The sequence below is a fragment of the Melopsittacus undulatus genome, chromosome 4 (assembly GCF_012275295.1).
Source record: "Melopsittacus undulatus isolate bMelUnd1 chromosome 4, bMelUnd1.mat.Z, whole genome shotgun sequence".
In the NCBI taxonomy this organism is placed as follows: Eukaryota; Metazoa; Chordata; class Aves; order Psittaciformes; family Psittaculidae; genus Melopsittacus; species Melopsittacus undulatus.
The window spans coordinates 107,594,308-107,610,000 of record NC_047530.1 but is presented as its reverse complement, the minus strand read 5'-3'; the positions used below and the strand labels follow the sequence as shown (position 1 = coordinate 107,610,000).

The window sequence follows — 15,693 nt, the reverse complement described above, 5'->3', positions numbered from 1 at the left end:
GCAACGTCTCTGCTCATGCTGACCTCCGTGGTCCTCAACCCACCCACACCAGGGAGCAGTGTGCAGCTGCCCCCCCCATGGCTCTATAACCATACCTTGCTGCAGTCAGCTCAGCAGCATCCAGGGGCTCAACATCTCCAGACGCTGTAGTAACAGGTAAGGGTTGCTCAGAAGGATCAGGGGGAGAGGCCAACTGTATAGCATCACCTGGCCCAGGAGGGCTGTGGAGAGAAAAGACATGGAAAAACAACCTTAGAGCTCAGAGCTATTGCAGAACTACTGCCACTTGCCTGTCTGAAGGCCTTTAGCACACATATGATTACTTCTGTGTTAGGAAATGCAGTGAAAGTTGGGGATCTTTATGTAAGCTGCTTTTGTGAACAGCTCTGCTCTTCCCACTGGACCAAAGTCACTGTGTTACAGCTGCAGCAGTGACAAGATAGTACAAACCAACAGCAATTAACCCCACTTTGATTCTGATTTTAAAAAGCAAATGAGTAAACAAGCTCCTGCTTGAGCAAGAGACAATGCAAGACTTGTTGTTCAGAACCACATAACACGTAGGGAGCAGAATTGGGCTTTCCCCTACCATGGAGCTGTGTGGGACTCATCAGTGGGACCACAGAGTCAAAGGTGTCCTGGGTGACACAGGCAAGCACCCAGGCTTGTCCCATCCCCGGGGAAAGCAGGGTGCAGTCAGTGCAAGCACTACATGGCTAAAGGAAGACAACTTGGAAACACACCCTTGAATCAATTAGGAAAGGAGCTTGGCTGAAGAAGTGGGATTTGTTTGTTTTTAACAGACACCAAGACATGGGAATCCCCTGAAAACAATGGTTTTGTTACCTCCTTCAAACTGACTCATTGCATCCCACACTGGTTTGGGTTGGGAGAGACCTTAAAGCTCATCCAGCTCCAACCTTCCACCTTCCACTGGAGCAGCTGCTCCAAGCCCCTGTGTCCAACCTGGCCTTGAACACTGCCAGGGATGGGGCAGCCACAGCTTCTCTGGGCACCCTGTGCCAGCGCCTCAGCACCCTCACAGGGAACAGCTTCTGCCTAAGAGCTCAGCTCAGTCTCCCCTGTTCTGGCAGGTTCAAGCCATTCCCCTTGGCCTGCCCCTACAGGCCCTTGTCCCAAGCCCCTCTCCAGGTTTGCTGTATCCCCTTTAGGCACTGGAGCTGCTCTAGGGTCTCCCCAGATAACATTGATGTTATTCTGGTAACAACTGCAGGCCACCATCTGACTATACTCACACGTCACATATTTATCTAAGGCATTCTGTTCGTATGGGGAAATGATGTGTCAAGCTTGTTTTCTGATTTTTTAATTTCACTTGTAATTAATTACACATTGTGATCCTCTGCAAGCCAGGGTTTCTGCTCTTCATTTCCAGAGCTCCCACAGCATCACTCCGCACTCGGTGCAGTCAGTTTGTCTGTGGTGTCTCTAACAGGCCAAGAGCCATTCTCCCCAACACTCCGGAGAGCAGGGCTGAGCCATTGCACCAAGTGAGGCTCTCAGATGACAACCTAGAATGTTCAACTACTTTTTAAACCTGTATTATTTTACCTAATTGCAATACTACACAATTAACCATCCTCTGGTTTAACCACACCTGAGGGCTCAGCCTGTTGTGGGAAGCTTTGAGCTGTTTACAAGTTCTCAAGTCCTCTAACCTAGCAGCATGCAAGGACTCATCACTAGGAGTTGTATACACTTACAGCACAAACTGGGCTATCCCCTCTACTCCACCTTGAAATGAGTGTTTAGAAAGTAGATCTTGACAAGAGGACATTGAAGCTTCTTTCCTATATACATAAGGAGGATGTATGATCTTAAGGTCCTTTCCAACCCTAACTATTCTATGATTCCATATGGGCTGGTCTCATTCTGGGTACTGACAAAGCATGAAGGGTCTTTCCTGTGAACATATAGAAAGCAAAGCACAAGCCAAACCTTCAAATGAAGCTGTTGCACTGGTGTGCAACCTGGTGAGGAGGGAAGTGTTTGCCCACCACCACTCAGTGCCTGCTGCATTGTGAATCCCCAGACATCTATTTTCACACAGTCTATAGACAAGGTAACTTGAACCATGGGCTTGGGGAGGTGATGGAAGCTGCTCATTGCCAAGCCACCCTGTTCTGTGCAGCACAAACAATGAAGCCATCCAAAAGCTGCTCAAACGAGTTCCACAAGTGACATTCCTAGGCATCACAACTGCCTTTGCCTCCCAGGCATCAGCCACCAGGTCCTTGCTGTAAGTCATCTGCAGCAGCCAGGCCTTTGAAGCCAATTTGTCTCTAGAATCAAGCTCCGTAAGAAGGCCATGAGGTTTTTCCATTCCATTGCCTGGGTCAAGTGTGGAGGTGGATCGACTCAAAATCACTACCAAATTCTACTTATGGCAGGCACGACTGAAATGCCTCTCAAAGGAAAATACCTCACAGTTTAACACACAGTTGCTTACTAACAGCTGCAGTGAGCAGCACTAAATCCAGCCCAAAGACCGAGGGCTTCAGTCTGTTATTAGCGTGTTGCAAGGCAAAGAGGCTGCCCATCAAGTGTCCTTAGGCTCCTGAGTGCCATAATTTCACTTCTGAGGCCTCTACTTATCCTTGAAAAGAGAGTTTCCAAGTCACTGTTAGACAGGTACACAAACAGCAAGTTCCAGATAAAGCCTGACCCACAGTACTCATTAAATACCAATGAACGAATGAGAAATAACTGCATGGACCCACATAATTTCTTATGTTTAAACATAGAAAACCTGTGCAGGAAGCTTCCAAACCAAGTCAGGAGACCTTGTGGTAGCCTTTCAGTAATTAAAAAGAGCCTGTAAGAAAGATGGGGAGAGACTTTTTACCAGGGCCTGCTGTGATAGGATGAGGGGTGATGGTTTTAAACTGAAAGAGGGGAGGTTCAGGCTGGATGTGAGGAAGGAATTGCTTACAATGAAGGTGGTGATGCACTGGCACAGGTTGCCCAGAGAGGTGGTGGACACCCCATCCCTGGAGACCTTTCAAGGCCAGGCTGGATGTGGTCCTGGGCAACCTGATTGAGTTGAAGATGTCCCTGCTCATTGCAGGGGGGTCAGACTGGATGAGCTTTGCAGGTCCCTTCCAACCCAGGCTATTCTATGCTCTATGTGTAAAGTATGTTTAAAAGCACAGTTTACACACGTGGACACAGCACTAAGTAGAGTCCCGCTGCTCAGTGCCAATCCCATGAGGGGTATGTGCTCTGCTGGGTTCATCTGCTGTTCTCCATTACATCAGGGAGATGCAAACCTTAAACCCCTAATTTCATACTGAAGTTTTATAGCACTTTGACACTGGTGCTAGAGACAGAAGGCAGCTATGGGATTGGCATTTTCTCTCTCTCATGTTTTTCCAATCAGGAGAGCTGGATGTGGCTCCCTTTGAACAGTCAACAACAGCTCCAAGTTTACTCCAATAAGCATTTCAAGCCCTGCTATCTCCTAGTCCCAAACATATGGTTGCTTATAACGAGATAACAGTAAGATTTATAGATCCTGCTCTTACTCCAGAGATCTCTGGCACCAACAACGTCAAGTGAACACTGAGAACTCTCAGAACTCTCATCACCTAACACTGTGTCTTCAAGAAACAAGATGTTGCTCACTGGGTACAGCAAGGCCAGGTTGGACACAGGGGCTTGGAGCAAGCTGCTCCAGTGGAAGGTGTCCCTGTCCGTGGCAGGGAGTTGGAGATGGATGAGCTTTAAGGTCCCTTCCAACACAAACCAGTCTGGGATTCTATAAAGACAAAACCCTCTAGATTTCATTGTGGCTTTCTAATAACTTGGACCAAAGAGTAAATTTTCAGAGCTTCAGTTTATACATGTGTAAGAAAAAATAGTGCAAGGATTTGCTACTTCTGGTATGTTCTTACACTGCAGCTCTTTGTAAGGATAAGAGGTCGAGCAGCATCTACAGCAGTTCAACCTCATTCATTCAAACACACTGTACCTCACAAAATTTCATCAAGTCTATGAAGTAATTCCTTCAGAATATTCTTTTTTACATTCTCATCCTTTACTTTGCAGCTTATCTCAGGCATTCATTGAAATAAACTTCATGTGTTGAAAATCCAGCAATCACCTGGTGGAGTAACTCTACCCAACTTTGATATTACAGGACTGCAGTGATAGGACAAGGTTCAAACTTAAACAGGGGAGGTTTAGATTGGATATAAGGAAGAAATTCTTTACTGTGAGGGTGGTGAGGCACTGGAATGGATTGTCCAGGGAAGCTGTGAATGCTCCATCCCTGGCAGTGTTCATGGCAGGGGGGTTGGAACTGGATGATCTTAAGGTCCTTTCCAACCCTAACTATTCTATGATTTTCATGATTATTTGGGCTCCTCTCAGTAGGATTTAGGAGGAGCAGGGGATAAGGAACTATTACTCAGATTAGACATCAACATTACCAGTAAACTGAAACTATCTTGCTCAGGAAACAACTCAGAAGTGCTGCATAAGGTACCAGCACAGGATTAATAACAGACAAAACCCTCTTTCCTCCCCACCCCCTGCTACTTCTTGTGAGGTGATTTAAAATCCATTTAAGTTCTAACAGAATTTTAGGGAAAATATGAGATGCTGAGATTGAAATGGGCAATCTGGCTTTATTTCCTAGTGAACTAAAGGAACACCCATACAAACAAATGATGTCCCCACCAGGCAAGTCCATACGCCAGCAAGAGACTTACAAGCTCAGACACAGGGATGACTGGGGATCACTGGTTACTTTTGCTGGTCACTGTGCACAGATATAACCAAACCTTTACTTTTCCCAGCTAAACACACACACGCAGTCAAAAGCTTTGAGTTTAGCCTTTTGTAAACCCAACAAAGACTTCCTTATGCATTTAAATAGGTGATCTGGGAAAAATCTTCCAAATTCCTTCTGGACTCTAAAGGAGTAACTATGCCTTAAGTGCCTGACATCAGCACTTTGTATTTACAAGGAGGGAGCTGGGTGCTGTGCAAACACAGTAATGAAGGTATCCAAGAGATGAACTGGCATGTGTTAATCAAACAAATAAAGCCACCCTTGTACAGGCAACATGAGTTAGATGTACAGCACTGCACATGGTGGCATTGCTACATTCAGGCAGAAAAGACAGAGCATCAACAGAATCCCAGACTGCTTTGTGTTGGAAGGGACCTTAAAGCTCACCCAGCTCCAACCCCTGCCATGGGCAGGGACACCTTCCACTATGCTCCAAGCCCCTGTATCCAACCTGGCCTTGAACACTCACTGCACCAAGTACCAGAACTGGCTCTTGGGAGATGTACTGCACTGCCTGGGGTTTACATGATCTTCCTCTGAGCGATGAGCAGAACAGGTCTGGACACTGGGTGATGGTGCTCAGAGCACCAGGGAGAGCCAGCCCAGCCCATGGAGGCTCAGGCAGCCCCTGAGTCACACCTGTGTATCCCAAGGGAGGGAATGCCACCACCCTGGCTGAGCAACAGGAACCGGACACAAGGCTGTGCTTCCAGCAACAAGGGAGTCCCTTCTGACTGCAAACTTCCATAGTGATAAAGCAAAGACAGAAAGCAAACACATACAGTGCATTCAGGAGAAATTAAAGCACCTTTAAAAGACTTCCTGAAGGCAACACCCTACCTGGGAAGAGCAACCCAGCTGCACAGTGCAGGCAATCCCTACAGGTAACCCCAAGCTACCTGGCCAGAGCAGGATGAGAGCACGGATGCTGTCAGGCAATCCATGCAAGTGATGGCAGGGAGGAATTCCCAGGAACAACAGTTTTCTGGCAGTGCTTGTGGAAACCCTGACAAGATAGAGCAGTTATCTTGGCAAGGGATGGGCTTTAGTCACTCATTACCTGAGGGCCTGCACTTCCTCTCTCACCCAACCCTTCTTGCTTAGAAACCCCTTCATTCTCAGAACACGTGTATTCAGATTGATGAGCTATGGGATCAGTCATAGCCATAAAATAGAACAAAAATTAGACCCTTTTTCCAAGTCCCCCACGTCACTGTGGTCACATTCAAACCTAAACCTAAGGTGAGTTATTACATGAAACAAATACAATTATTACAGATTAAAAGACTTCAGGGGACTGAAAACACGCATTCCAGCGTTACTTCCTTCGCAAGCTGAAAGAGGGACAACAGAAAGCCACATGAAAGTGTGAGGAGTATAAATCACGCCTGCACGGGATGAATAAGCCTATTTGCTGTATAGGGCCATTATAAAAAGCCCATCCCGTCCCCACTTCCAGAGCCTCTGAAGGGTTCTCAGTCACGTCCTGATGTCATTGCTGCCGCATTTAGTTTCCAAAACCCAGCTTAGGAAACCTGAACCAGAAGTTTCTCAGTGCGATCAAACTCCCCCCCCCCCCTAAAATAGTCTCCTCACTCTCGGACACTCTGTCAGAGCACAAACCCAACCACAAGCCATGACACGAGCCACAAACACATCACCCCAGCAATGTGGGGGAGATCAGGGGGGTTAATCCACTCGCAGAGAGATCTGTGAGCGTTTTGTGTTAGTTTTCCAAAGTTGCTCCAAAGGGAAAATAAAGGAGGAAGGGGGAAGAAGCGCAATAAAGTTTTGAGAGGGAGAAAAGTGCTGCTAAACAAGAGCTGGCTTTTAATTTGCGATACAGGCTTTTAACAGCACGTTGCTTTTGTTATTTCCTTGCCTAACTTTATCCCCCCCTCCTTCCCCAAGTGTCTTACTTACCAAAGCCAGGAAACAAGCACCACCTTCCCTCTTCTCAGTCATCCTCGATTGCAACGCAACAACCCGCAACAGGCTTGCAATGCGACACCCATTCCCTCCGCTTCCACCATCCCTGGAGTGTGTGTGTGTGTGTCAAGAGGGGTTAAGGAAGCGCCGATCCCGGCTCCTTTAGGACGGGGAGTGGAGCTTACAGAGAGGCCGAGGAGTGAAAAGAGCTGGAGCTGCTGAGAGGAGGCTCCTCCCCATGAGGCTCCCCGAGGAAAGGCCGGAGCCACCACTGAGCTCTGCCGCGCCCCGACCTACCCACGATAGGGTCGGATGCCTCCGGGGCTGCGATTCGCCGCCCCGGAGGCATCCGACCCCATCGTGGGTAGCGTCGGGGCGCCTCCGATGCCTTGGCATGCAACGCAAGACTGAAGGGAAACACAAACCCCATCCACAAGGAGTTGAATCTGCAGCTCCCACGTGGGGTTTGTCCCTTTTTTCCCTATTGGAATTCCTGGCCGGAGTTTTTCAATCACTGCAGCGCTCTCATCTGGGGGGGGATGCGACGGGATTAAGTAGTAAATGCTTGAGGGAGTACACAAAGAGCTCCTCAGGTTTTGGAAATCACGGTTTAATGGGGGGTGTTTGGCTGCTTTGTGAAGTTTCAGGGAGGGGTTTGGCCGCAGTTGAAAGATAACCTTTTAAAAGGAAACTTTTAAAACTCCTTAACAGCTTCCACTGAAACTTTATTGCTTTACAGCTATAAATCTACCCCAAACCTTTTCCTTCCTAGTCTAAGTCTAATTTCTAATGGCTTGGAGAAACCTGCTCTAGTGGAAAGTGTCGCTGCCCATGGCAGGGGTTGGAACTGGATGAGCTTTAAGGTCCCTTCCAACACAAACCATTCTAATTCTTCAGTTAAACCCCATCTCCTAAAGTCACATAGGTTTTCCTTACCTATAAGAAAATAGAGTGATTCTAATCAGCTGCCTGCCCTTATTAATTTCTTTGGTTTCCTATGGGTTTATCACAACACAAAAGAGTGGCTCCACAGGTAATTAAGTCTTTGCATTGAGATATACACCCAACTGCATGTACAAGCTGCCAGCACCCAAGGAATTAATTGAGGCTTTACGCAGGGAGATCACTATCATGTGTATAACATGTCATACACTAACTGGCTATGTTATCTATCCCACAGCAAGACACTTGGTAGATTCATTGCTACCAAATACCTAAATATGAGATACTTCAGATAAAATGCAGGGGATACAGGGACTGAATTTAGCCAAGTAAGTCTCCCAGCTGAACCCATGTACACACTGCTCAAGCTCTGGACACTTAGCTGTGGTGGCAGCTACACCTGCCTGGGTGATAGACCTAAAAGAAGGGTGATTTAGGTTGGATATAAGGAAGAAGCTGTTCCCTGTGAGGGTGCTGAGGCGCTGGCACAGGGTGCCCAGAGAAGCTGAGGCTGCCCCTTCCCTGGCAGTGTTCAAGGCCAGGCTGGACACAGGGGCTTGGAGCAACCTGGTCTGAAAGCCAAGGGCAGGGATTTCCCCTAGATGTGCTCATTGACAACTGATGTGCTGCTTTTAACAACTCAGATACCTGTGCAGGCAACAGAAGGATACACCAAATGGCCCTTGGAGACCAAATCATATACTGTAATGTGTGAAAATGCTGAAAACCACGTAGAGTACCAGCATCACCTGGGCTGTGGGGTACAGCCTATGGGGGAGCACACCATGCATGGTACAGGGAGGCTTCATCTTATCCCATCACCAGGAACCAGCGCTGACATCCATCCATCCATCCACACTGACAGCAAGAATTAAGATCAAGCTAAGTTAAAGTTTCTGAGGAGAGCAGCCCTCTCGTATCCTGCCTCCCAAGCAGCAGGAAACCAGGCATGGAAAAAGTGACTGTGATTCCTGATACAGGTACAAGCATTCAGCCACCCTCTCATTCTGGGGGGACTCAAAACACTTTGGTCATCTGGAAACCATTTCACAAATCGCTTCTGCAGGTACAGCAGCCCTGGGGGGGGAGGCAGACCCACAGAGAGTCATGTTCATTAAAATACATGTTGACTTGCTTTGCAAGCAGCACTTGAGTCTGGCACAAGGCTGTGGACATAAGATGAGCTATGTTCCTGCTAACAACAGCAAATAGTGCAGGTTTGGGGTAAAATGGTCATTTTGCTCAAATAATATGCTTCTCCCTGTTTATCCACTCACCTCTTGCTGTTCCAAGACCCTTTCACCTACTGCTAAGCAATCTCAACCCACCTTTGCCACAAAAGCATTCCCACTTCCCTCCCAATGCCCTCTGCTGTTTAAATACAGGGAAACTGATAGGCAGCAACTCCAGAGCACGGTGCTGAGGTGTGCTTGATCTACATTAGGAGAAGGCTTGGGGGTGGCGAGGGAAAACAAGCTGGAAAGCAACAGGAAAAGCAGAGATAAGCAGCCTCCCAGCAAGGCTGGGGAGACAATTACAGGGCAGGGGCTGACGCTGAGGCTGCAGCCTGCAGTGCCAGGTCTGGGAGCCCCAGATCAAAGAGCTCCAAAGGAAAGCATTGCAAAAGAGCTCTCCAGAGCTGGATCTGAGCAGTGAGAATGATGATGAGGACTGGGAGGCAGGAGACATCCTGGATGATGGCTCTGCTGGAGTACAACCCTTCCCTAGCTCCCAGGGAACAGTTAGCCTCAAGGAAAGGCCAGAAGGCAGCAGGATGGCTTATACTAGGGGGGGAATGTTGGGTTATTTCAATGTGGATCCCAAATGTCTGTCAAGAACACCAGGATTTTGCATTGGAGTGAAGGATTTCATCCCTGGCAGTGTTCAAGACCAGGTTGGATGAAGCCTTGGGTGCCATGGTTTAGTGTGAGGTGTCTCTGCCCATGGCAGGGGGGTTGGAACTAGATGATCTTGAGGTCCTTTCCAATCCTAACTATTCTATGATTCTATGATTTTCTCTTTGCTAGATCCCCACTCTTCCTTTTCTACATATGCACGTGTCCATTTACCAAGCTATATGTGAGAAGTTTGGTTGTTATTTTAGAAGTGGAGGAAACCTTACAAGAAATAATCATCTTTTTACCTTGGCAATGCCAAGTAGTTCATGATACAGGTACAACAAGCTCCCGCAGTGACACTGCAGTTGCCTGACATTACATAGGCACATGCTGCTGGGAGGCAGCTCCTAACTGCAGACCAACACATGGACATTCTCCTCGGGCATGCAATACTTCTACCCTGTACTCAGGAAAATGGGAATTTGAATTGCAGAGAGACAAAAGGCACTTGGGTAGAGTACATCCAGAAGTGCTGGATTCCAAGACATCCTTTGAGGCTCAGTTTTCAGAAATATGGACAATGGCTTGAGAAATGTCCATAGAATCCTATAATGCTTTGGGTTGGAAGGGACCTTAAAGCTCACCCAGCTCCAACCCCTGCCATGGGCAGGGACCCCTTCCACTGGAGCAGCTGCTCCAAGCCCCTGTGTCCAACCTGGCCTTGAGCACTGCCAGGGATGGGGCAGCCACAGCTTCTCTGGGCACCCTGTGCCAGTGCCTCAGCACCCTCACAGTCATCAGATGCTAAGGCAGACACCATCATTCAGGCTGTGCTCCACAGTCTGGGTGCTTTAACACTGTGGGTGAAAGCTTCTGATGGACACTGGAGTGCCAGAGGTGACCAACTCTGCCCAATGCCTGGGAGTTCAGTCTGGGGGTTTTCCCTATCAATCATGTCACTTTTGCCAAACCAAAGCATCTGGAAGGGAGGAAATGACTCTGCCCTCAAACAAACCTATGAAAACCCCATGAAATTGGCTTGGAAAGAATGTTACATTAAATACATGTGAAAAGCAAAAACTCACACAGTTTTTCATTCATATTTGCATTGCTTTCTGAGAATACAGGATGAACTCAGACCAGATTGCCAAGCTTGTCCTTGTAAGCATGAAAACAAGGCTCACTCTTCTCCAGCTCTTAAACAGAGATTATGACTAGTCTATAAGCAAATACAAATGCTACAGTATTTGCACTACACTTGCAAGAAAGGGGGCGAACCAGCAATGCCTATACTTGTTCTGAGCCGTAAAGCTGCATCATGTGCCTAATCTTTAAGATATGTGTGTGTGTGTTTAAATTGTTCTTTGTGAAAACTTAGTGCCCACTTTCAGGCCATTGCAAACAAAGAGAACCATATCCATAGACTTCAGTCTGGTTACAATTAAAGAGGAGTTTCTCTTTTGCATTTCCTAATCAGAGGTTCCCAGTCAGACACTGCAAAACCACAGACCCGGTTAGCTGCAGAGCAGCCTGGCTGGGGTATCCAAGCTGCTGCTGTAACAAACACCTGAACGTCAGATTTCCACTGCTTTCCACAGACAAATTGCCCACAGCCATCATTTGTGGTGGTTGAATATTAGGTTGTGTGCTTCCCAGTGAGCTTTATTGGCAAGGGATGGCTTGCCAAGTTTTGGGATGGCTGTCTCTGTAACTTCCCAAGCAGAACTTTACCTTCAGCTTTGGAAAATGGGAAAGTTTAATGTTAACCCATTATGTTATGGAGGACCGAAGTGATGAGAAAGTGCCATTTTGTGCATCTCCAAATGAGGAGGATTGATTTTTAGGAAACCCCAGGCTAGCCTTAAAGCCTCATGAATCCAGTGGTAACTTCCCAAGCAAACCAAGTTTATGTGGAGCACCTAGCAGAAGAATAGCAATTGGAAAATGCTGCGTGCAACACAAGTTTCATGCACCATCACAGCATTCAGAATAAGAACAAAAGAGATTATGTTTAAAATCTTGGAGCTATTTAAATGTTCAGCAAAACTCACTGCATTTTGACTCATTAAATGCCATTGTTGAGAAGGGGAGAATGGCGTTTGAAGTGTCCATTTGTTTCTATGACAGCTCATTTTTTCCCCTTAGTTGTCAGAACCTATATGCAATGCATACATGCTTTTTTCTGCATTCATTCCAGGAAACAAATCTCTGTCTGCTGCAGAGTTATTCTTAGCTGGCTTTGATATTTCTATCAGCAAGGAGAGCATAACAATGTTATCATGCTAACAAATTCCAGAGATTTTACATAAGCTCTCAAGTGCCTCAAATAAGAAAAGAAGGCTTTATTGATTACACTGTTTGTGTTTCGTTAGCCAAAAGAGCTAGGAAAAACAGGCTGGAAAAGTATCAAGAGCAGCTTGATGAGGTTCAGTCTCACGAAGCAAGTGTTTTTCAGAGCATCCGGTACAAAGAGAAGCCAAACTGTGCAGGTTCAGAAAACACCAGGTAGTTCAGGCCAATGAATCATTTAAATCCTACTTGTCTACCTGCAGCCTGTTTTCCTAATTGGATTTATCGGGTGAAACAACAAGACACCCCTCTTGTTTAAGCAAAGCTGGATAACTGGGAGCACAGTGCTTGTAGCAAGGTCTGGGTGCAATAAGATCACAGCATTCTCCCTAGCTGATGTGTTAGAGGCTCGGGTCCAAATTCTTTGCTGATATCACTGCTCTGGAGCTGAGATTTGAGCCCAGCATTTACTGACTTTTAAGGGTAGGCTGTGGCTGTAGCCTTCTCTCACACAGCTGTTAGAAAGGAATGTACCAAGAGGTGAAGAAAGTAAATGAGTGAAATCAAATGGGGAACAACTTTGTCCTAGGGCACTTTTGGGACAGTTGGTTATTTTACTGAGGACCATGGATAAATGGAGCTGGTACCAAACAGCAAAGAGGAAGGGTGAACAAAGAGTTGGTCAGGAAATGCTTAGTCTGGGAGGAGATCCTAAGGACATTTCAGCAAGGAGAACAAGATTAACATATCATGGTTCTTGACAACAGAATGGTGACACTCAGCATGTCACAGGGACCTTGGAATTCAGAACAATTGAGCCATTCATTGGAGCAATTAACATTTCTACTCTTAATGCAAACTGAGAGGCAGAGCTTTGACAGGCCAAAGGGAATCTACTATAAGAATTAAGCTGTCAAGGTGAGTGGAGATAAACAGGCCTGAACAGATCCATAAAACAATTGGAATGGAGATATCTAAATAAGCCCCACTTGTTATTGGCAATGCACATGTGGTCTCCCATGGATCTGGACCAATACTGATAAGTCAGGCTCTAAGGACACCAACATAAAAGACAGCAGGAAGGAAAACAGAACGCAGAGGACAAATACTACAGAGTTCTGGCTCCTCAGATGTGTTTCCAGAGGAGTCTGTTGTGGAGCAGCACTGGTGCGATGCAAGCATGCCAGGACACAGAGGAACTGGAAGGAAGCCACATCCAAGTCATGGAGAACACGCCTGTGTCTGTAATTGCTGTTCTCGGAGCTGCCCTCACTGGGTTCAAAGCTGGGGCTGATCCTGCTTTGCATATTCTATTAGAAACAGGGACAGTGGAACTAGGTCCATGGTATCTGAGTTTGACAGAGGCCAGAAGTTAGAGCTGGGACAGAGAAAACACAGGGATCTGTAGGGTATGCAAAAACCATTTTAAGAGAATAGGCAGCTTATTTGGAAGAAGAGAGGTTGAAAAATACATCTGGGGAAAGCTGAGCAGAGAAAAAGAGGTAATCTGAAAGTAATTCTTAACCTGATGAGAAAAGAAGGCAAAAATTGATGCTAAACTGCCCGGCCAGATACTGGACAAAGTGTTACAGTCCCCATGCTGGACTGCTTTAGCAAATGCCTGTATTTGATTGAATAACTTTAATTTCTTGAGAAACACAGAAGGATGTGTTGAAACAGCAGCTCGTGTGTCATCCACCCATGTCAATGCCTCCCTCTCGCTACGGTTCTCATGAGTGTTACAGAACGCTTTCAATACAGCAAAAAGTGTCAGCAATTTGGCAGACCAAATTCTGTACTTTTGTATGGCAGAGGCATATGTAAATAGAATTAGAAGGTAACCAGCATGGTATCACAGACCTTCACAGACCTATTTTTTCGTTGGCACGTGCTTTGAGTACAACAGGGTGTACTATCAAATCAGCACTTTATAAATCATGGAATCATAGAATCCCAGACTGGTTTGTGTTGGAAGGGACCTTAAAGCCCATCCAGTCCCAAACCCTGCCATGGGCAAGGACACCTTCCAATAGAGCAGCTTGCTCCAAGCCCCTGTGCCCAACCTGGCCTTGAGCACTGCCAGGGATGGGGCAGCCATAGCTGCTTTACACTAATCAATAGCTTACACTTGGACACTGCTTAAAACAGCATCAGTTTGATCAATGGTAGCCCTTAGAGTAGGTGATAAAACTCCCTTTAACTGCTTAGAAAGCAATGTGAGATGTCTGCTGGGTAAGAGTGAAACTCCTCAATTTACTCTTCCATGAGCAGAAAAGTAACAAAACATCGGACTTCACACAGACAAAATTCCCACTGAACTCCCCATCCTGTTAATGTAGTCAGGGGCTGCAGGCTGAACTGCTTGTGTCTCCGAAAGCACAACTGTACTAACTTGCACCTACTGAGGACAGCAGTGACAAGTAAGATGGGAGGGAAATAAGGAGACAGAATTCAATTGCAAAGGGAGAATGGCAGGATGGACAAATAGCCTGATGCATTTTATGCATTTTGTTAATGTATGAATCACCTTCAGCTGTTTTCCCCTTTGTTTTGTGATCCTGAGATGCTGCACACCTCATTTAATTTGGAAGTTAAAACAAAGGGAAATAAAGCTGTACAATCGCTGTTTAGTTAAGTTTCCTTTTACCTCCACACTCGTTTTCAGACGTTAACAACACAAAGCCTTAGTGCCCAAAACCCACTTGATTGATCTGAAAAGCAGTTCTACATTCCATACCTCATCCAGCAAGGCTGTTAAAATAGTTAATACAGGGTTTGTTAACAGACCAAAAAGACTGAGTCAGTATTTGCTAAGGAGTGAACATTCTTCTCTGACTTACTGAACTGGCTAATTTCTGATGGCAAGAACAAAGCATGAAGCAAATCCTAAAGTACTTCTGGACTCACGTTAAGAGATCTTGTCTGACCTATGCACAGCACATTAGTGCATTAGGCAGAAGCTCTTCCCAGTGAGGGTACTGAGGCGCTGGCACAGGGTGCCCAGAGAAGCTGTGGCTGCCCCATCCCTGGTAGTGCTCAAGGCCAGGTTGGACAAAGGGGCTTGGAGCAGCTGCTCCAGTGGAAGGTGTCCCTGCCTGTGGCAGGGGTTGGAACTGGATGAGCTGTATGGTCCCTTCAACCCAAACAATTCCAGGATTCAATGAGAGTGCCTACAATACACTGCTATAGCTGGGATAGGACTCTCCTGATGTTTCCTGTGGTGCCAAAACTGTTAGGAAACACGTGTCCCCCAAGCAGCTGAGTGCCATCCTCCTCTCCCTGTACAGGTAGGTTTATGTGCCACTCAAATAGTGAGGAGAAGGTCAAGGTACAGGCAGGGAATAAGGTTCAAGCACCACAGGACAAGAATGAGCACCTGCATTAGTACAGCTATGACAGCACTGCATCATTGTGTATTGATTTACAGACAGGCAGGAACAAGAATTGCTTCTGCAGCATAAGCTCCAGCAGGTCAGCTCGCTCCGCAGGAGCACCAGGAGCTCTGCTAATGCCAAATCTGTGCAGTGCTCTCCTGCGTTTGAGGCATGTGAAGGGCATATTGCTTAGCACAGTGAGCACAGCACCTTCTGCTGAGGGTTCCAGAGCACCTCACCTTACTGCAGAGTGAGTGTCACTGCTTGCAGCTTGCTTACGGCTCCTGTGCCCTTCCCTCGCTAGCACACCCAGCCCAAGTCACCTCTATGAGCATCTCTGCAGCCCTGCAACACCCAAAGCCCTGTTGACTACCTGAACCTTTTGCCAAGCCAACAAATCAGCGCATGACGCAATCTGTTCTATGAACCTTACAGATACACATCTGGGAATGACTTCACAGTTTCCACTTCAAAAAGCTCTCTCAGCACTTTTCCTGAGAGACAA

At 46.7% G+C, this 15,693-nt stretch overlaps 1 protein-coding gene across 6 annotated transcripts in view; it reads right to left on the bottom strand.

Moving 5' to 3' along the window:
* TACC2 (transforming acidic coiled-coil containing protein 2) overlaps positions 1 to 15,693 on the bottom strand; it is a 127,989-nt gene that overhangs the window by 79,458 nt on the left and 32,838 nt on the right. For 4 of the 6 annotated variants that reach the window (XM_034062642.1, XM_034062646.1, XM_034062643.1 and 1 more), the window contains one exon: positions 96 to 221. The exons of the other annotated variants lie outside the window; for them this stretch is intronic. In XM_034062642.1, coding sequence (XP_033918533.1) covers positions 96 to 221 — 126 coding nt within the window. The remainder of the gene's footprint in view (positions 1 to 95; positions 222 to 15,693) is intronic. 6 annotated transcript variants of the gene reach the window in all.